At 49.9% G+C, this 20,764-nt stretch overlaps 3 protein-coding genes across 3 annotated transcripts; all 3 read left to right on the top strand.

Annotated features, from left to right (window-relative positions):
* Nucleotides 1-1,088: 1,088 nt before the first annotated feature.
* Nucleotides 1,089-7,718, top strand: LOC306938054 (stress-70 protein, mitochondrial-like; the record flags this gene model as incomplete). The annotated part of the gene is made up of 3 exons (XM_079522077.1): nt 1,089-2,993; nt 6,104-6,289; nt 7,008-7,718. The coding sequence occupies 3 exons, from the start codon at nt 1,089-1,091 to the stop codon at nt 7,716-7,718; spliced, it is 2,802 nt and encodes a 933-aa protein (XP_079378203.1).
* Nucleotides 7,719-8,338: 620 nt separating this feature from the next.
* LOC306938055 (stress-70 protein, mitochondrial-like) lies at nt 8,339-10,306 on the top strand (the record flags this gene model as incomplete). The annotated part of the gene is made up of 1 exon (XM_079522078.1): nt 8,339-10,306. The coding sequence occupies one exon, from the start codon at nt 8,339-8,341 to the stop codon at nt 10,304-10,306; it is 1,968 nt and encodes a 655-aa protein (XP_079378204.1).
* A 6,167-nt stretch (nt 10,307-16,473) lies between these two features.
* Nucleotides 16,474-18,175, top strand: LOC306938056 (stress-70 protein, mitochondrial-like; the record flags this gene model as incomplete). The annotated part of the gene is made up of 3 exons (XM_079522079.1): nt 16,474-16,492; nt 16,576-16,794; nt 16,962-18,175. 3 exons carry the CDS (start codon nt 16,474-16,476, stop codon nt 18,173-18,175), a joined length of 1,452 nt encoding a protein of 483 aa, XP_079378205.1.
* Nucleotides 18,176-20,764: the final 2,589 nt, after the last annotated feature.

The following is a 20,764-nucleotide window of genomic DNA, read 5'->3' on the forward strand; positions in this document are numbered from 1 at the left end:
CATAATAGCATGATGATGCCATTACAAAACATGGGCTACATGGAAGAAATGTGTTTAATAAAACGAAATTAACTGCTAGAAGGTCCTAAATTAACTTAATTAAGCAGTCACCGTCTCTGTGTCATGTTATTCTTTCTTAATTTTACAGAGTATAGAGATCGACTACTATACAATGAAATTGAGACATCGAAACGACATCGAGAACATGATCCGGAGCGCTGAGAGGCACGCCGAGGCCGACAGGACGAAGAAGGAGCTCACAGAGGCGGTCAACATGGCCGAGGGCGTCGCCCACGATGTCGAGGCCAAGATGGAGGAGTTCAAGGATCATGTCCCCGCAGACTAGCGCGCCAAGCTGGAGGGACCCAACGCCTCTGCGTTCGAAATGGACCCAATTCTGGCCACAGCCTTCAGACCAGGACCCTGGGTAGATATATTTTGAAAATAGCCGAAATGTATATAGGTCTAAAAAGTAACTGTAACGTTAGATGTAGTGGAGAAAAGTACAATATTTTCCTCTGCAGTGTAGTGGAGTAGAAGTAAAAGTACTGGGAATTGGAAACACTCAAGTAAAGTACAAATACCTCAAAATTGTATTTAAGTACAGTACAGTACAGTACAGTACAGTACAGTACAGTACAGTACAGTACAGTACAGTACAGTACAGTACAGTACAGTACAGAAAGTACCTAGTTACTTTCCACAACTTCTTTCCCCTTTTGTGTCCATAATGGGAATGTCCTCTTTTGTGCCCATATATGGAGATCCCTGATGTCATCATTATAATGCCCATATATGGAAATGTCCCCTTTTGTGCCCAAATATGGACCTGACTGATTTGCTTGATGTCATGATGACACTTTGAGGTTATAGACATAGACAACACACTCCATACTTGGGCTCAGCTGCATTGGGAACTCCTTATGTTGTTATGGCTGAGTCATGGTGACACCATGCCTGTGATGACCCATATATAGCTGATATATCGCTTTCATATATTCACTGCTTTTATTCATACAGACACCATGCTGACCATCGCTAGAAACGTCCACAAGGCTCTTCTTCCTTTGTGGAACTGCACACGAACCATGTCTTCGTTCATCAGGAAGCCACACAGGAATGGCTTCCAACTGGACGATGCACTCAGAGCCCTCTCCAGGAGGACCTATGCGTCCGGGGCCCCCAAAGGCACGGTCATTGGGATCGACCTGGGCACCACCAACTCCTGCGTGGCCGTCATGGAGGGCAAACAGGCCAAGGTGCTGGAGAACGCGGAAGGAGCGCGGACCACCCCCTCCGTCGTCGCCTTCACGTCCGACGGGGAGTGTCTGGTGGGAGTGGCCGCCAAGCGGCAGGCTGTGACCAACCCCGCTAACACGCTGTACGCCACCAAGAGGCTCATAGGGAGGCACTTCGACGACCCGGATATCCAGAAGGACTTAAAGAACGTTCCCTACAAGATTGTGCGAGCATCGAACGGCGACGCCTGGGTGGAGGTTCAAGGGAAAATGTACTCCCCGAGCCAGGCCGGCGCCTTCATCCTGGGGAAGATGAAGGAGACTGCCGAAAGCTATCTGGGTCACAGCGTGAAGGACGCGGTGGTCACTGTGCCGGCCTACTTCAACGACTCCCAGAGACAGGCCACGAAGGACGCCGGTCAGATCGCCGGTCTCAACGTCCTCCGTGTCATCAACGAGCCAACAGCCGCCGCTCTGGCCCATGGACTGGACAAGACCATGGACAAGATTGTCGCCGTTTATGACCTGGGCGGCGGTACGTTTGACGTGTCCATCCTGGAAATGCAGAAGGGTGTGTTTGAGGTTAAATCCACCAACGGAGACACCTTCCTGGGAGGAGAGGACTTTGACCAGCACATCTTGCAACACATTGTCAAGGAATTCAAGAGAGAGTGCGGCGTGGATCTAACCAAAGACGCCATGGCCCTGCAGAGGGTCCGAGAGGCCGCTGAGAAGGCCAAGTGTGAGCTGTCCTCTTCGCTGCAGACCGACATCAACCTGCCTTACCTGACCATGGACGCCTCCGGTCCCAGACATCTCAACATGAAGCTAAGCCGCTCCCAGCTCGAGGGCATCGTGGCCGACCTGATCCGCCGCACCGTGGCCCCGTGCCAGAAGGCCATGAAGGACGCCGACTTGTCCAAGGGAGACATCCAAGAGGTGCTGCTGGTCGGAGGTATGACCCGCATGCCCAAGGTCCAGCAGATGGTCCAGGAGCTGTTTGGCCGTGCTCCCAGCAAGTCGGTCAACCCAGACGAGGCAGTCGCTTCGGGGGCGGCCATCCAGGGCGGCGTCCTGGCCGGCAATGTCACGGACGTTCTGCTACTCGACGTAACGCCGCTGTCGCTGGGCATCGTGACCAATGGCGGGATCTTCACCAGACTCATCAACAGGAACACCACCATTCCCACCAAGCACAGCGAGATATTCTCCACGGCCGCGGACGGACAGTCCCAGGTGGACATCAAGGTGTTCCAGGGAGAGCGAGAGATGGTGGCAGACAACAAGCTGTTGGGCCAGTTCACCCTGGTGGGGATCCCCCCCGCCCTGCGCGGCGTGCCTCAGATCGCGATCACCTTCGACATCGATGCCAGCGGCATCGTCCATGTCTCGGCCAGGGACCAGGGCACCGGCCGCGAGCAGCAGATCGTCATCCAGTCCTCCGGAGGTCTCAGCAAGGACGACATCGAGAACATGATCCGGAGCGCCGAGAGGCACGCCGAGGCCGACAGGACGAAGAAGGAGCGCACAGAGGCAGTCAACATGGCCGAGGGCGTCGCCCACAACGTCGAGGCCAAGATGGAGGAGTTCAAGGATCATGTCCCCGCAGACGAGCGCGCCAAGCTGGAGGGAGACATCGCCAACGTCAGGGGTCTCCTGGCCAACAAGGACGAGGATGTTAACGCTATTAAGCAGGCTGGCAGCGACCTCCAGCAGTCGTCGCTTAAACTGTTTGAGCTGGCATACAAGAAGATGGCGACAAAGATCGGGCGATCTTTGTTTATGAAGGCTGTTTTCCTTTCATTTATTACCTCTTTTATATCCTTGGTCACATATGATTTATTATTTGGGTAGATTTTTATCTCCTGGGGCAGAGGTTCATCGTTGGCATCCAGGGAGTCTGTGTGCAAAATTTGGCTATGGATCAGCAGCTGTTTCTCTCTTAAAAAATCACACCCGTGTGAACTGAGTGGTGTAAGGTCTTATATAGCCTGAGCTGTGGTCGCATTAGTTTTTTCTTTTTTAAAGATATTTTTTTGCGGCTTACGGCTTTTATTGGTTTTTGAAGGGACAGACAGTAGGCTGACAGGAAACGGGAGAGAGATGGGGGAAGACATGCAGTAAAGTGTCGGGCTCGGGAGTCGAACCCGCGGCACACTGCGACTGGATTACTAGTCGGGTGCCCAGACGGTTACGCCACCGCCTGTGGTCGCATTAGTGGCGCTAATGTATGTTGCACCAACTGTTTCGGAATCAGGTCTGATTCTGGTAGGGTCGTCTTCTGATGTGATGATTTGTGACCATGAAGTTGATTCGGCTGGAGTGTTTGTCTGGTGTGAGGTATTATATAGCCTGATCAGCTCTGATCTGACATCATAATGAAATCACACCCGGGTGAACTGGGTGACCGTAGCAACCATGCTCATTTTTTGGTACGAACAGACAGACAGACAGACACGTAAACTAACAAAGCCAGTCGTAGGAGTGGTTTACACCACTCAAAAAGTTGGATGTCATTCAGGCTCAGGCATTAAGGGTGTGCAGTGGGGCTTTTAAATCTTCACCAGTGTCTGCCCTACAGGTAGAACTGGGGGAATTTCCTTTGGAACTGAGACGAAATCAGTTAATGTTGAACTATTGGGCTAATTTACAAGGTCATAGGGATTCTCACCCCACAAAAGCAGTGTTGCAGGAATGCTGGGACTATGGGAAGTGTAAGAAGGATCATTTTGGTCGGGTAGGGAATAAAATAGCAAAAGAGTTTGGAGTGGTTGACATGAAAATATGCCCAACAGTGGTCTATCCGGAGGTGCCGCCATGGAGGTTGGTGTGGCCAGATGTAGATTGGCATTTGCTAGAGATAAAGAGGAAAGAGAGAGGAGAGGTTGACCTGGTTGGTGTATTTAACCAGCACTTGCTGAATAAGTATAGTGAATTTGTTCAAATATATACAGACGGATCTAAACAACCTGAGACAGGAGTGACGGGGTTTGGCGTGGCAGTGCCATCAAAGGGAATAGGAATCAATACAAGGACAACTGATAGGCTAGGGGTGTACACAGTGGAAATGTTGGGGGTGCTGGTGGCACTAAAATGGGTGGAAACAGCAAGATTGGCTATGGTTGTAATTTGATTCTGCAGCAGTCCTAGCAAGTCTGAGATCATCCTATTCAAGTTGCCGTCAAGGTTCATTATATGAAGTTCTCCAGGTAACTACTAAGTTGGTGCAAAAGGGTAGTCAGATCAAATTTCTATGGGTTCCAGCGCATGTAGGGGTGATCGGGAATGAGAAAGCAGATAAGTTGGCTAAGAAGGCTTTAGAGAAAGGGGTGGTAGAAATGAATGTTAGCATTAGCAAGGCAGAAGTTAAGTATATAATTTGGGAGAAAGTTAATCTAATGTGGCAGGAACAGTGGGATAGTGAGGTGAAAGGGAGACATTTATATAATGCTCAAAAGAGTGTCAAAGTTAAAAGAGTGGGTAGTGGACAGAGAAGAGAAGAAGTAGTATTAACTAGATTAAGGTTAGGGCACAGTGAACTAAATAAAACATTGGCATTAATAGGGAAACATCAGTCTGGGTTATGTGAGGAGTGTCAGGAACAGGACACCGTTGAACATGTTCTTTTGAATTGTGGAGGGTATGAGCCAGAGAGGGAGGCGATGAGGTCTCAGATGAGGGACATAGGGGTGCAGGAATTAACATTAGAGGGTCTTTTAAGAATGGGGGAAAGAAGACATGTTAAAATTCTTAAGGGAAACAGGAGTGTTTGACAGGATATAGTTTAGTTAAGGGAGTGTGAGTGGTGTGTGTGTGTGATTCATACAGTTGATCCAAGAGATGGATCACTAGATGGCAGTAATGCACCATAATCTGGTTGCCAACTGCCGTAAAACAACAAAAAGAAGTATAAGACAATACCCTTGCTCTCTAATCAGAACAGCAATATAGAGTAGCCTAAGTATATATATTTCTTTCTAACTTTAAATTTACGTTGTAATCATGATTCCTGTTTGTTGTGGCACAAATTGTCTTTACAGAAACACCAGTTGCATCTAAGCCTGGGTGAGGGAGGAAGGCTGCAGCTCTGAAGAAAAACAAAGTTAAACTGGCAGTTTGAATCTGATTACATTTTCATAAAACTATTTACAAAAGTTGTGTGTAAATTGCTGAATTGCATCATTGTAATTGGACTAATCTAATCTAATGATGTTACACATTAATGTCTTTACAGCACCCAAGAGGCCTGTGAGAAAGGCAGTAAAAAAAAAGAAACAAGGTAAATCTTGTCAATGTGGTAATCTGATTACATTCATTGTGAGAAAACATTTACAAGATAAGTGATTTTTAAGCTGGTCCTCTCTTCCTTATATTTTGAAGTGGTGGAGAGTTCTGCCTGCAGTGCTGACGAGGAGATGGATGACTCCTCAGTGGTACATCAAGATGGTAACCTTTAGCCTTTAACTTTTAGTATGGAGGAATTTGGGATAATGTAGGCCTATTTATTTCCGATTTCATGGATATTCTAATGTGATTCCATTGTCTTTACAGACACACCAAATGAGGCAGGAATATACAATGAAAGTAAGATTTTTGTCACATTGCACTATTGACACTGAAGGGTTGAGACATTTCAACTGGAGGATTCAGGGGTGACATGTTTTTACTTCTCTTAATAAAGCACGGGACTACATGTCACAAGAAAGTAGTGACATCGAAATAAGTACACCTGCCAGTGCACAGAACCCTGCCTTGGCAAAAATGAACAAGGCTAGGGGAGGTAAGCCTAAATGTAGTAGTGCAGCTTCATTCTTAATTACACTTTCTGTTGTGGAAAGTTTCTAAACTTGTTCATTTCCGAAGAGCCAGGACTGCAGGAAAGGCCACACCCACACATTGTCAAGGAATTCAAGAGACAGTGCGGCGTGGATCTGACCAAAGACGCCATGGCCCTGCAGAGGGTCCGAGAGGCCGCTGAGAAGTCCAAGTGTGAGCTGTCCTCTTCGCTGCAGACCGACATCAACCTGCACTATATTTTGAACAATATACAGGTGGTCTTGAATATGCGCAAGTTGATTACAGGCAAGTAGTGTATTGGCATTCAGTCATTGTGTAGTAAAGCTGATAAATAATCCTTGTTGTGTCATAACGAGACAAACATCATTAGTAACCTTATTCAGTGATGTAAATAGGTTTTCAATGTAATGGGCTCCATGGGCTCCACATGCATTGTTTTTGGGCTATCGATTTTGTTTAGTCAAAAACATGTTCCAAAACAATATGCCAGCACTTTGATGCGCTGTTTCAGTATACCTGACGAAGGCAGGTTAGGCCAGGTTTGGGGGGCACTGTGGCAGTAGGGCTATAGAGTATGCCATTAGACAGGCATGACATAGCGCATATCACAGATTGATTGAAACATTTAATGCCAAGCTCTGCTCTGAGTTCGCCTCTCGCACTCACATCAAACAGACCAGCAAAATGAAGAATTTAATTGACCTCAAAATAATGTGTCTTCTATTTGTAAAAACAAAAAGCTATACCAACATCGTTCATGTGAAATAGTTTGTTTATGCTTATTTATTGAAATTAAATAAATAAACATTTCTTCATGGGTCTCCGAGGGGGCTCTCAGCTCTGCGCTCTGTCTCTCCTCTGGTCAGGGGACATGCAGGGTGTCACAACTTGTTTCTAAAGAATTATAAATTAATGAAATTCTTATCGAATATTTGTTCATTCTAACCGTGTAGTGTATTCTATTCTATTCAGATGGTCCAGGAGCTGTTTGGCCGTGCTCCCAGCAAGTCGGTCAACCCAGACGAGGCAGTCGCTTCGGGGGCGGCCATTCAGGGCGGCATCCTGGCCGGCAATGTCACAGATGTTCTGCTACTCGACTTAGCGCCGCTGTCGCTGGGCATCGCGACCAATGGCGGGATCTTCACCAGACTCATCAACAGGAACACCACCATTCCCACCAAGCACAGCCAGATATTCTCCACGGCCGCGGACGGACAGTCCCAGGTGGACATCAAGGTGTTCCAGGGAGAGCGAGAGATGGCGGCAGACAACAAGCTGTTGGGTCAGTTCACCCTGGTGGGGATCCCCCCCGCCCCGCGCGGCGTGCCTCAGATCGCAATCACCTTAGACATCGATGCCAGCGGCATCGTCCATGTCTCGGCCAGGGACCAGGGCACCGGCCGTGAGCAGCAGATCCTCATCCAGTCCTCTGGAGGTCTCAGCAAGGACGACATCGAGAACATGATCCGGAGTTCCGAGAGGCACGCCAGGGCCTACAGGACGAAGAAGGAGCGCACAGAGGCGGTCAACATGGCCGAGGGCGTCGCCCACGACGTCGAGGCCAAGATGGAGGAGTTCAAGGATCATGTCCCTGCAGACGAGCGCGCCAAGCTGGAGGGACCCAACACCTCTGCGTTCGAAATGGACCCAATTCTGGCCACAGCCTTCAGACCAGGACCCTAGGTAGATATATTTTGAAAATAGCCGAAATGTATATAGGTCTAAAAAGTAACTACCGTTAGATGTAGTGGAGAAAAGTACAATATTTGCCTCTGCAGTGTAGAGGAGTAAAAGTACTGGAAATTGGAAACACTCAAGTAAAGTACAAATACCTCAAAATTGTATTACAGTACAGTACAGTACAGTACAGTACAGTACAGTACAGTACAGTACAGTACAGTACAGTACAGTACAGTACAAAGTACCTAGTTACTTTCCACCACTGCTTTCCCCTTTTGTGTCCATAATGGGAATGTCCTCTTTTGTGCCCATATATGGAGATCCCTGATGTCATCATTATAATGCCCATATATGGGAATGTCCCCTTTTGTGCCCACATATGGACCTGACTGATTTGCTTGATGTCATGATGACACTTTGAGGTTATAGACATAGACAACACACTCCATACTTGGGCTCAGCTGCATTGGGAACTCCTTATGTTGTTATGGCTGAGTCATGGTGACACCATGCCTGTGATGACCCATATATATAGCTGATATATCGCTTTCATATATTCACTGCTTTTATTCATACAGACACCATGCTGACCATCGCTAGAAACGTCCACAAGGCTCTTCTTCATGTCTTCGTTCATCAGGAAGCCACACAGGAATGGCTTCCAACTGGACGATGCACTCAGAGCCCTCTCCAGGAGGACCTATGCGTCCGGGGCCCCCAAAGGCACGGTCATTGGGATCGACCTGGGCACCACCAACTCCTGCGTGGCCGTCATGGAGGGCAAACAGGCCAAGGTGCTGGAGAACGCGGAAGGAGCGCGGACCACCCCCTCCGTCGTCGCCTTCACGTCCGACGGGGAGTGTCTGGTGGGAGTGGCCGCCAAGCGGCAGGCTGTGACCAACCCCGCTAACACGTTGTACGCCACCAAGAGGCTCATAGGGCGGCACTTCGACGACCCGGATATCCAGAAGGACTCGAAGAACGTTCCCTACAAGGTTGTGCGAGCATCGAACGGCGACGCCTGGGTGGAGGTTCAAGGGAAAATGTACTCCCCGAGCCAGGCCGGCGCCTTCATCCTGGGGAAGATGAAGGAGACTGCCGAAAGCTACCTGGGTCACAGCGTGAAGGACGCGGTGGTCACTGTGCCGGCCTACTTCAACGACTCCCAGAGACAGGCCACGAAGGACGCCGGTCAGATCGCCGGTCTCAACGTCCTCCGTGTCATCAACGAGCCAACAGCCGCCGCTCTGGCCCATGGACTGGACAAGACCATGGACAAGATTGTCGCCGTTTATGACCTGGGCGGCGGTACGTTTGACGTGTCCATCCTGGAAATGCAGAAGGGTGTGTTTGAGGTTAAATCCACCAACGGAGACACCTTCCTGGGAGGAGAGGACTTTGACCAGCACATCTTGCAACACATTGTCAAGGAATTCAAGAGAGAGTGCGGCGTGGATCTGACCAAAGACGCCATGGCCCTGCAGAGGGTCCGAGAGGCCGCTGAGAAGGCCAAGTGTGAGCTGTCCTCTTCGCTGCAGACCGACATCAACCTGCCTTACCTGACCATGGACGCCTCCGGTCCCAGACATCTCAACATGAAGCTAAGCCGCTCCCAGCTCGAGGGCATCGTGGCCGACCTGATCCGCCGCACCGTGGCCCCGTGCCAGAAGGCCATGAAGGACGCCGACTTGTCCAAGGGAGACATCCAAGAGGTGCTGCTGGTCGGAGGTATGACCCGCATGCCCAAGGTCCAGCAGATGGTCCAGGAGCTGTTTGGCCGTGCTCCCAGCAAGTCGGTCAACCCAGACGAGGCAGTCGCTTCGGGGGCGGCCATCCAGGGCGGCGTCCTGGCCGGCAATGTCACGGACGTTCTGCTACTCGACGTAACGCCGCTGTCGCTGGGCATCGTGACCAATGGTGGGATCTTCACAAGACTCATCAACAGGAACACCACCATTCCCACCAAGCACAGCCAGATATTCTCCACGGCCGCGGACGGACAGTCCCAGGTGGACATCAAGGTGTTCCAGGGAGAGCGAGAGATGGCGGCAGACAACAAGCTGTTGGGTCAGTTCACCCTGGTGGGGATCCCCCCCGCCCCGCGCGGCGTGCCTCAGATCGCGATCACCTTAGACATCGATGCCAGCGGCATCGTCCATGTCTCGGCCAGGGACCAGGGCACCGGCCGCGAGCAGCAGATCGTCATCCAGTCCTCCGGAGGTCTCAGCAAGGACGACATCGAGAACATGATCCGGAGCGCCGAGAGGCACGCCGAGGCCGACAGGACGAAGAAGGAGCGCACAGAGGCAGTCAACATGGCCGAGGGCGTCGCCCACAACGTCGAGGCCAAGATGGAGGAGTTCAAGGATCATGTCCCCGCAGAAGAGCGTGCCAAGCTGGAGGGAGACATCGCCAACGTCAGGGGTCTCCTGGCCAACAAGGACGAGGATGTTAACGCTATTAAGCAGGCTGGCAGCGACCTCCAGCAGTCGTCGCTTAAACTGTTTGAGCTGGCATACAAGAAGATGGCGTCGGATCGGGAGAACAGCGGTTCCACCTCCGAAGGAGAGACAAGAAAGGCGCGGCAGTAGACCGGCTTGAATGCCTCTGCGTTCGAAATGGACCCAATTCTGGCCACAGCCTTCAGGTTGACCAGGACCCTGGGTAGATATATTTTGAAAATAGCCGAAATGGATTCTTAATAGGACTAGTTGTTAAAGATCCCTAAATATTCAGCACAACAATTGAATGGATTGGAGATGACTTCTTGGGTGGGGTGGAATTGTCAATGATCGCGTGGTGCCACCAGTACGACACATCTTCAGTTGTGTGCCCCGACCTCATTGGGTGTTTCGGCCCCTTATCACAAGACACCCTCTGCCGAGGTTGGCCCACCACAGGCTGATCAGACCTGGGTGTATGTCGCATGGTGGCACCACGTGGTCATCTGGAAGCCCATGTTGCGTCTCTACGCTTCAGCCACAGCCAGTGACTGCTCCGTTCTGCCGCAGTGGAAAGTTCTTTAATTGCCTTCCGTTGGGCCTGACCTCTGATCCCTACTTCCTTCAGGAGCCTTGTGGTGGAACTGGCTACAAAGCCTCTGCAGCCCACCTCCACGGGCCACACCTTCGCATTCCAGCCCCGCCCCTCTGCTTCAGCTGCTAAGTTGGCATACCGCAGCTTCTTCCGCTCGAATGCCTCATCGATGGCATCCTCCCATGGGACTGTTAGCTCAACGATGAAGACACGCCGACAGGATTTGGACCAGAGGACCAGGTCTGGACGCAGGTTGGTCGCTGCAATTTCGGGTGGGAAGGTGAGCCTCTGGCTGAGGTCTGTCCGCATTTCCCAATCCCGGGCTGCACTCAGTGGGCCTGAGTCTGGAGGCGCTGGCTTGGTCCGCCGTTTCTCCCCTTCCCGGATGAAGGTTGTTTTCCGTGGGATGGTAGTCTGGGCATTTAGAGGCATGGCATTGGTGGTTGCCCTCTTGTTCTCAAGCTCGGCAGCCAAGCACTTTAGCACTTGGTTGTGGCGCCAGGTGTATCTTCCTTGAGTTAGACTGGTCTTACAACCCACCAAGATGTGTTTGAGGTTTGCTGGGGCTGCACACTGGATACAGGCTGGGTCCTCTCCATACCAAAGATGTAGGTTGGTTGGAGAGGGCAGGACGTCATATGTGGCTCTAATGATGAAACTCAGCCTACTAGACTCCATGCTCCACAGCTCGTTCCATGTGATTTTCCTCCTCTCCACGCCATCCCACTTCATCCAGCGGCCTTGCTGGGCCTGGGAGACTGCCTTGGCACACCTGGCTGCTTCCTCCTGGTGGCGCACCTCCTCCACCACCATGTGCCGCCGTTCGGTTGGAGTAGCCTTTTGCCATGTGGGTGTTGATGCTTCCAAACCAAGGCCCCCTCTGCCGTGTTGGACATGCCCCACTATATCCCGGTGCCTGAGGGCGGTCTTTGCCACCGCAACTGCTGCAGATGGCTTCCATTTCCTCCCTGTTGCTAGGGTTGGAGCAGCACCTCGGACGAATGGATCCCGGGATTCTGTGAGAGTCATTTCCAGCCTTGATTTTGCACATTTGTACTCCTCCACCAGGCTTGAGATTGGCAGGGAGAGGGCTCCATTCCCATACAGGCCTATGCTGCTAAGGCCTCTCGGCAGTCCAAGCCACTTCCTCACTTGTACATTCACCAGTCTCTCCAGCCGATTGGCATGGGATAGAGTGACCTCATAGATGGATATTGGCCACATGAGACGGGGCAGCAGACCAAACTGAAAGCACCACAGCTTCAGCTTCCCAGGGAGAGCAGTGCTGTTGATCTGCTTGAGGCCACTGATGGTATCCTGCTTGAGTTGTTCCACCTGCTTCGAGTCTTTGAGTTCTGCGCTATACCAGCGGCCAAGGCTTTTGATAGGCTTCTCCAGAACTGTTGGTATTGGCTCGTTGTTGACGTGGAACCTCTCATTGGCAAGCTGGCCTTTGACAATGGAGATACTTCGGGATTTGCTGGGTTTAATCTCCATTCGTGCCCATTTGATGTTTCCCTGGAGTTTATCCAGCAGGCGTTTGGTGCATGCGTTTGTTGTTGTTATCGTCGTCATGTCATCCATGTACGCCCTGATTGGAGGAAGACGCAGCCCACTCTTCAGCCGTTCCCCTCCAACCACCCATCGGGATGCTCGAATAATAAGCTCCATTGCCATGGTAAAAGCCAGTGGAGAGATGGTGCAGCCCGCCATTATGCCTACTTCGAGGTGCTGCCAGGCAGTTGTACTGGCCTGTGCTGTAACGCAGAACTGGAGGTCCTGGAAGTAGGCTTTGACCAGCCTTGTGATGCCCTCTGGGACTTGAAAGAAGTTGAATGCTGTCCACAAAATCTCATGAGGCACTGACCCGAAGGCGTTGGCAAGATCTAAGAAGACCACATGCAGATCTTTCTTCTCCTTCTTGGCCATCTGTATCTGGTGCCAAATGACATTTGTGTGTTCCAGGCATCCTGAGAATCCACCAATCCCTGCCTTCTGCACTGAGGTGTCGACAAAGTTGTTCTTCTGCAGGAATATTGAGAGCCTCTGGGCCACGACACTGAAGAAGAGCTTTCCTTCCACATTCAGCAGACTGATCTGGCGGAACTGGTCGATGGTTGAGGAATTCTTCTCTTTGGGAATCAGGATCCCTCCTGCCCGTCGCCATGCCTTTGGTATGATTCCTTTTTCCCATGCCACTTTCATTAGCTTCCAGAGGTACTTCAAGACACCCGGGCAGTTCTTATAGAGCCTATATGGAACGCCGTTGGGCCCAGGGGCTGACGCTGTTCTTGCCCGCTTTACTGTCCTCTCAACTTCGCTATATGTATATAGGTCTAAAAAGTAACTGTAACATCAGATGTAGTGGAGAAAAGTACAATATTTGTCTCTGCAGTGTAGTGGAGTAGAAAAAGTACTGGAAATTGGAAACACTCAAGTAAAGTACAAATACCTCAAAATTGTATTTAAGTACAGTACAGTACAGTACAGTACAGTACAGTACAGTACAGTACAGTACAGTACAGTACAGTACAAAGTACCTAGTTACTTTCCACCACTGCTTTCCCCTTTTGTGCCAATAATGGGAATGTCCTCTTTTGTTCCCATATATGGTTATAGACATAGACAACACACTCCATACTTGGGCTCAGCTGCATTGGGAACTCCTTATGTGGTTATGGCTGAGTCATGGTGACACCATGCCTGTGATGACCCATATATATAGCTGATATATCGCTTTCATAATGGGCGTGCACAATTTCACGGAAATCACACGATGTGTTCATGATTTGCAGCATCTTGTTTGAAACTGAGCACTCCTGCGGACTTTGGAAGCCAATCTTAGCCAATCAGGATGGAGTCTGAGAAATCTGAAAGACTTGTTTTGTTGAATGGCTCTAGAGAGACTGTGTACCAATTTGCATGATGTTTGGACAAAATCTGTAGGTGTACTGTCCAAAAACTTGTTTTGCACAAAACGGCCTCCTGGTGGCGCTATAACAGGCCGTTCTGGAAATTCTGGGGCAGAGGTTCATCGTTGGCATCCAGGGAGTCTGTGTGCAAAATTTGGCTATGGATCAGCAGCTGTTTCTCTCTTAAAAAATCACACCCGTGTGAACTGAGTGGTGTAAGGTCTTATATAGCCTGATCAGCTGTGGTCGCATTAGTGGCGCTAATGTATGTTGCACCAACTGTTTCGGAATGGCCTTCAGGTCTGATTCTGGTAGGGTCGTCTTCTGATGTGATGATTTGTGACCATGAAGTTGATTCGGCTGGAGTGTTTGTCTGGTGTGAGGTATTATATAGCCTGATCAGCTCTGATCTGACATCATAATGAAATCACACCCGGGTGAACTGGGTGACCGTAGCAACCATGCTCATTTTTTGGTACGAACAGACAGACAGACAGATACGTAAACTAACAAAGCCAGTCGTAGGAGTGGTTTACACCACTCAAAAAGTTGGATGTCATTCAGGCTCAGGCATTAAGGGTGTGCAGTGGGGCTTTTAAATCTTCACCAGTGTCTGCCCTACAGGTAGAACTGGGGGAATTTCCTTTGGAACTGAGACGAAATCAGTTAATGTTGAACTATTGGGCTAATTTACAAGGTCATAGGGATTCTCACCCCACAAAAGCAGTGTTGCAGGAATGCTGGGACTATTGGAAGTGTAAGAAGGATCATTTTGGTCGGGTAGGGAATAAAATAGCAAAAGAGTTTGGAGTGGTTGACATGAAAATATGCCCAACAGTGGTCTATCCGGAGGTGCCGCCATGGAGGTTGGTGTGGCCAGATGTAGATTGCCATTTGCTAGAGATAAAGAGGAAAGAGAGAGGAGAGGTTGACCTGGTTGGTGTATTTAACCAGCACTTTCTGAATAAGTATAGTGAATTTGTTCAAATATATACAGACTGATCTAAACAACCTGAGACAGGAGTGACGGGGTTTGGCGTGGCAGTGCCATCAAAGGGAATAGGAATCAATACAAGGACAACTGATAGGCTAGGGGTGTACACAGTGGAAATGTTGGGGGTGCTGGTGGCACTAAAATGGGTGGAAACAGCAAGATTGGCTATGGTTGTAATTTGATTCTGCAGCAGTCCTAGCAAGTCTGAGATCATCCTATTCAAGTTGCCGTCAAGGTTCATTATATGAAGTTCTCCAGGTAACTACTAAGTTGGTGCAAAAGGGTGGTCAGATCAAATTTCTATGGGTTCCAGCGCATGTAGGGGTGATCGGGAATGAGAAAGCAGATAAATTGGCTAAGAAGGCTTTAGAGAAAGGGGTGGTAGAAATTAATGTTAGCATTAGCAAGGCAGAAGTTAGGTATATAATTTGGGAGAAAGTTAATCTAATGTGGCAGGAACAGTGGGATAGTGAGGTGAAAGGGAGACATTTATATAATGCTCAAAAGAGTGTCAAAGTTAAAAGAGTGGGTAGTGGACAGAGAAGAGAAGAAGTAGTATTAACTAGATTAAGGTTAGGGCACAGTGAACTAAATAAAACATTGGCATTAATAGGGAAACATCAGTCTGGGTTATGTGAGGAGTGTCAGGAACAGGACACCGTTGAACATGTTCTTTTGAATTGTGGAGGGTATGAGCCAGAGAGGGAGGCGATGAGGTCTCAGATGAGGGACATAGGGGTGCAGGAATTAACATTAGAGGGTCTTTTAAGAATGGGGGAAAGAAGACATGTTAAAATTATATTAGAGTTCTTAAGGGAAACAGGAGTGTTTGACAGGATATAGTTTAGTTAAGGGAGTGTGAGTGGTGTGTGTGTGTGATTCATACAGTTGATCCAAGAGATGGATCACTAGATGGCGGTAATGCACCATAATCTGGTTTGCCAACTGCCGTAAAACAACAAAAAGAAGTATAAGACAATACCCTTGCTCTCTAATCAGAACAGCAATATAGAGTAGCCTAAGTATATATTTCTTTCTAACTTTAAATTTACGTTGTAATCATGATTCCTGTTTGTTGTGGCACAAATTGTCTTTACAGAAACACCAGTTGCATCTAAGCCTGGGTGAGGGAGGAAGGCTGCAGCTCTGAAGAAAAACAAAGTTAAACTGGCAGTTTGGATCTGATTACATTTTCATAAAACTATTTACAAAAGTTGTGTGTAAATTGCTGAATTGCATCATTGTAATTGGACTAATCTAATCTAATGATGTTACACATTAATGTCTTTACAGCACCCAAGAGGCCTGTGAGAAAGGCAGTCAAAAAAAAGAAACAAGGTAAATCTTGTCAATGTGGTAATCTGATTACATTGTGAGAAAACATTTACAGGATAAGTGATTTTTAAGCTGGTCCTCTCTTCCTTATATTTTGAAGTGGCGGAGAGTTCTGCCTGCAGTGCTGACGAGGAGATGGATGACTCCTCAGTGGTACATCAAGATGGTAACCTTTAGCCTTTAACTTTTAGTATGGAGGAATTTGGGATAATGTAGGCCTATTTATTTCCGATTTCATGGATATTCTAATGTGATTCCATTGTCTTTACAGACACACCAAATGAGGCAGGAATATACAATGAAAGTAAGATTTTTGTCACATTGCACTATTGACACTGAAGGGTTGAGACATTTCAACTGGAGGATTCAGGGGTGACATGTTTTTACTTCTCTTAATGAAGCACGGGACTACATGTCACAAGAAAGTAGTGACATCGAAATAAGTACACCTGCCAGTGCACAGAACCCTGCCTTGGCAAAAATGAACAAGGCTAGGGGAGGTAAGCCTAAATGTAGTAGTGCAGCTTCATTCTTAATTACACTTTCTGTTGTGGAATGTTTCTAAACTTGTTCATTTCCGAAGAGCCAGGACTGCAGGAAAGGCCACACCCACACATTGTCAAGGAATTCAAGAGACACTGCGGCGTGGATCTGACCAAAGACGCCATGGCCCTGCAGAGGGTCCGAGAGGCCGCTGAGAAGGCCAAGTGTGAGCTGTCCTCTTCGCTGCAGACCGACATCAACCTGCACTATATTTTGAACAATATACAGGTGGTCTTGAATATGCGCAAGTTGATTACAGGCAAGTAGTGTATTGGCATTCAGTCATTGTGTAGTAAAGCTGATAAATAATCCTTGTTGTGTCATAACGAGACAAACATCATCAGTAACCTTATTCAGTGATGTAAATAGGTTTCCACATGCATTGTTTTTGAACTGTACCACAACCTTTGAAATCAACCTTTACAGGCATCCCATCCAATTCCCACTTTGACCAGCACATCTTGCAACACATTGTCAAGGAATTCAAGAGAGAGTGCGGCGTGGATCTGACCAAAGACGCCATGGCCCTGCAGAGGGTCCGAGAGGCCGCTGAGAAGGCCAAGTGTGAGCTGTCCTCTTCGCTGCAGACCGACATCAACCTGCCTTACCTGACCATGGACGCCTCCGGTCCCAGACATCTCAACATGAAGCTAAGCCGCTCCCAGCTCGAGGGCATCGTGGCCGACCTGATCCGCCGCACCGTGGCCCCGTGCCAGAAGGCCATGAAGGACGCCGACTTGTCCAAGGGAGACATCCAAGAGGTGCTGCTGGTCGGAGGTATGACCCGCATGCCCAAGGTCCAGCAGATGGTCCAGGAGCTGTTTGGCCGTGCTCCCAGCAAGTCGGTCAACCCAGACGAGGCAGTCGCTTCGGGGGCGGCCATCCAGGGCGGCGTCCTGGCCGGCAATGTCACGGACGTTCTGCTACTCGACGTAACGCCGCTGTCGCTGGGCATCGTGACCAATGGTGGGATCTTCACAAGACTCATCAACAGGAACACCACCATTCCCACCAAGCACAGCCAGATATTCTCCACGGCCGCGGACGGACAGTCCCAGGTGGACATCAAGGTGTTCCAGGGAGAGCGAGAGATGGCGGCAGACAACAAGCTGTTGGGTCAGTTCACCCTGGTGGGGATCCCCCCCGCCCCGCGCGGCGTGCCTCAGATCGCGATCACCTTAGACATCGATGCCAGCGGCATCGTCCATGTCTCGGCCAGGGACCAGGGCACCGGCCGCGAGCAGCAGATCGTCATCCAGTCCTCCGGAGGTCTCAGCAAGGACGACATCGAGAACATGATCCGGAGCGCCGAGAGGCACGCCGAGGCCGACAGGACGAAGAAGGAGCGCACAGAGGCAGTCAACATGGCCGAGGGCGTCGCCCACAACGTCGAGGCCAAGATGGAGGAGTTCAAGGATCATGTCCCCGCAGAAGAGCGTGCCAAGCTGGAGGGAGACATCGCCAACGTCAGGGGTCTCCTGGCCAACAAGGACGAGGATGTTAACGCTATTAAGCAGGCTGGCAGCGACCTCCAGCAGTCGTCGCTTAAACTGTTTGAGCTGGCATACAAGAAGATGGCGTCGGATCGGGAGAACAGCGGTTCCACCTCCGAAGGAGAGACAAGAAAGGCGCGGCAGTAGACCGGCTTGAATGCCTCTGCGTTCGAAATGGACCCAATTCTGGCCACAGCCTTCAGGTTGACCAGGACCCTGGGTAGATATATTTTGAAAATAGCCGAAATGGATTCTTAATAGGACTAGTTGTTAAAGATCCCTAAATATTCAGCACAACAATTGAATGGATTGGAGATGACTTCTTGGGTGGGGTGGAATTGTCAATGATCGCGTGGTGCCACCAGTACGACACATCTTCAGTTGTGTGCCCCGACCTCATTGGGTGTTTCGGCCCCTTATCACAAGACACCCTCTGCCGAGGTTGGCCCACCACAGGCTGATCAGACCTGGGTGTATGTCGCATGGTGGCACCACGTGGTCATCTGGAAGCCCATGTTGCGTCTCTACGCTTCAGCCACAGCCAGTGACTGCTCCGTTCTGCCGCAGTGGAAAGTTCTTTAATTGCCTTCCGTTGGGCCTGACCTCTGATCCCTACTTCCTTCAGGAGCCTTGTGGTGGAACTGGCTACAAAGCCTCTGCAGCCCACCTCCACGGGCCACACCTTCGCATTCCAGCCCCGCCCCTCTGCTTCAGCTGCTAAGTTGGCATACCGCAGCTTCTTCCGCTCGAATGCCTCATCGATGGCATCCTCCCATGGGACTGTTAGCTCAACGATGAAGACACGCCGACAGGATTTGGACCAGAGGACCAGGTCTGGACGCAGGTTGGTCGCTGCAATTTCGGGTGGGAAGGTGAGCCTCTGGCTGAGGTCTGTCACTTCATCCAGCGGCCTTGCTGGGCCTGGGAGACTGCCTTGGCACACCTGGCTGCTTCCTCCTGGTGGCGCACCTCCTCCACCACCATGTGCCGCCGTTCGGTTGGAGTAGCCTTTTGCCATGTGGGTGTTGATGCTTCCAAACCAAGGCCCCCTCTGCCGTGTTGGACATGCCCCACTATATCCCGGTGCCTGAGGGCGGTCTTTGCCACCGCAACTGCTGCAGATGGCTTCCATTTCCTCCCTGTTGCTAGGGTTGGAGCAGCACCTCGGACGAATGGATCCCGGGATTCTGTGAGAGTCATTTCCAGCCTTGATTTTGCACATTTGTACTCCTCCACCAGGCTTGAGATTGGCAGGGAGAGGGCTCCATTCCCATACAGGCCTATGCTGCTAAGGCCTCTCGGCAGTCCAAGCCACTTCCTCACTTGTACATTCACCAGTCTCTCCAGCCGATTGGCATGGGATAGAGTGACCTCATAGATGGATATTGGCCACATGAGACGGGGCAGCAGACCAAACTGAAAGCACCACAGCTTCAGCTTCCCAGGGAGAGCAGTGCTGTTGATCTGCTTGAGGCCACTGATGGTATCCTGCTTGAGTTGTTCCACCTGCTTCGAGTCTTTGAGTTCTGCGCTATACCAGCGGCCAAGGCTTTTGATAGGCTTCTCCAGAACTGTTGGTATTGGCTCGTTGTTGACGTGGAACCTCTCATTGGCAAGCTGGCCTTTGACAATGGAGATACTTCGGGATTTGCTGGGTTTAATCTCCATTCGTGCCCATTTGATGTTTCCCTGGAGTTTATCCAGCAGGCGTTTGGTGCATGCGTTTGTTGTTGTTATCGTCGTCATGTCATCCATGTACGCCCTGATTGGAGGAAGACGCAGCCCACTCTTCAGCCGTTCCCCTCCAACCACCCATCGGGATGCTCGAATAATAAGCTCCATTGCCATGGTAAAAGCCAGTGGAGAGATGGTGCAGCCCGCCATTATGCCTACTTCGAGGTGCTGCCAGGCAGTTGTACTGGCCTGTGCTGTAACGCAGAACTGGAGGTCCTGGAAGTAGGCTTTGACCAGCCTTGTGATGCCCTCTGGGACTTGAAAGAAGTTGAATGCTGTCCACAAAATCTCATGAGGCACTGACCCGAAGGCGTTGGCAAGATCTAAGAAGACCACATGCAGATCTTTCTTCTCCTTCTTGGCCATCTGTATCTGGTGCCAAATGACATTTGTGTGTTCCAGGCATCCTGAGAATCCACCAATCCCTGCCTTCTGCACTGAGGTGTCGACAAAGTTGTTCTTCTGCAGGAATATTGAGAGCCTCTGGGCCACGACACTGAAGAAGAGCTTTCCTTCCACATTCAGCAGACTGATCTGGCGGAACTGGTCGATGGTTGAGGAATTCTTCTCTTTGGGAATCAGGATCCCTCCTGCCCGTCGCCATGCCTTTGGTATGATTCCTTTTTCCCATGCCACTTTCATTAGCTTCCAGAGGTACTTCAAGACACCCGGGCAGTTCTTATAGAGCCTATATGGAACGCCGTTGGGCCCAGGGGCTGACGCTGTTCTTGCCCGCTTTACTGTCCTCTCAACTTCGCTATATGTATATAGGTCTAAAAAGTAACTGTCTGTCTCTGCAGTGTAGTGGAGTAGAAAAAGTACTGGAAATTGGAAACACTCAAGTAAAGTACAAATACCTCAAAATTGTATTTAAGTACAGTACAGTACAGTACAGTACAGTACAGTACAGTACAGTACAGTACAGTACAGTACAAAGTACCTAGTTACTTTCCACCACTGCTTTCCCCTTTTGTGCCAATAATGGGAATGTCCTCTTTTGTT

Source organism: Electrona antarctica (assembly GCF_951216825.1).
Source record: "Electrona antarctica genome assembly, chromosome: 15".
Taxonomy (NCBI): Eukaryota; Metazoa; Chordata; class Actinopteri; order Myctophiformes; family Myctophidae; genus Electrona; species Electrona antarctica.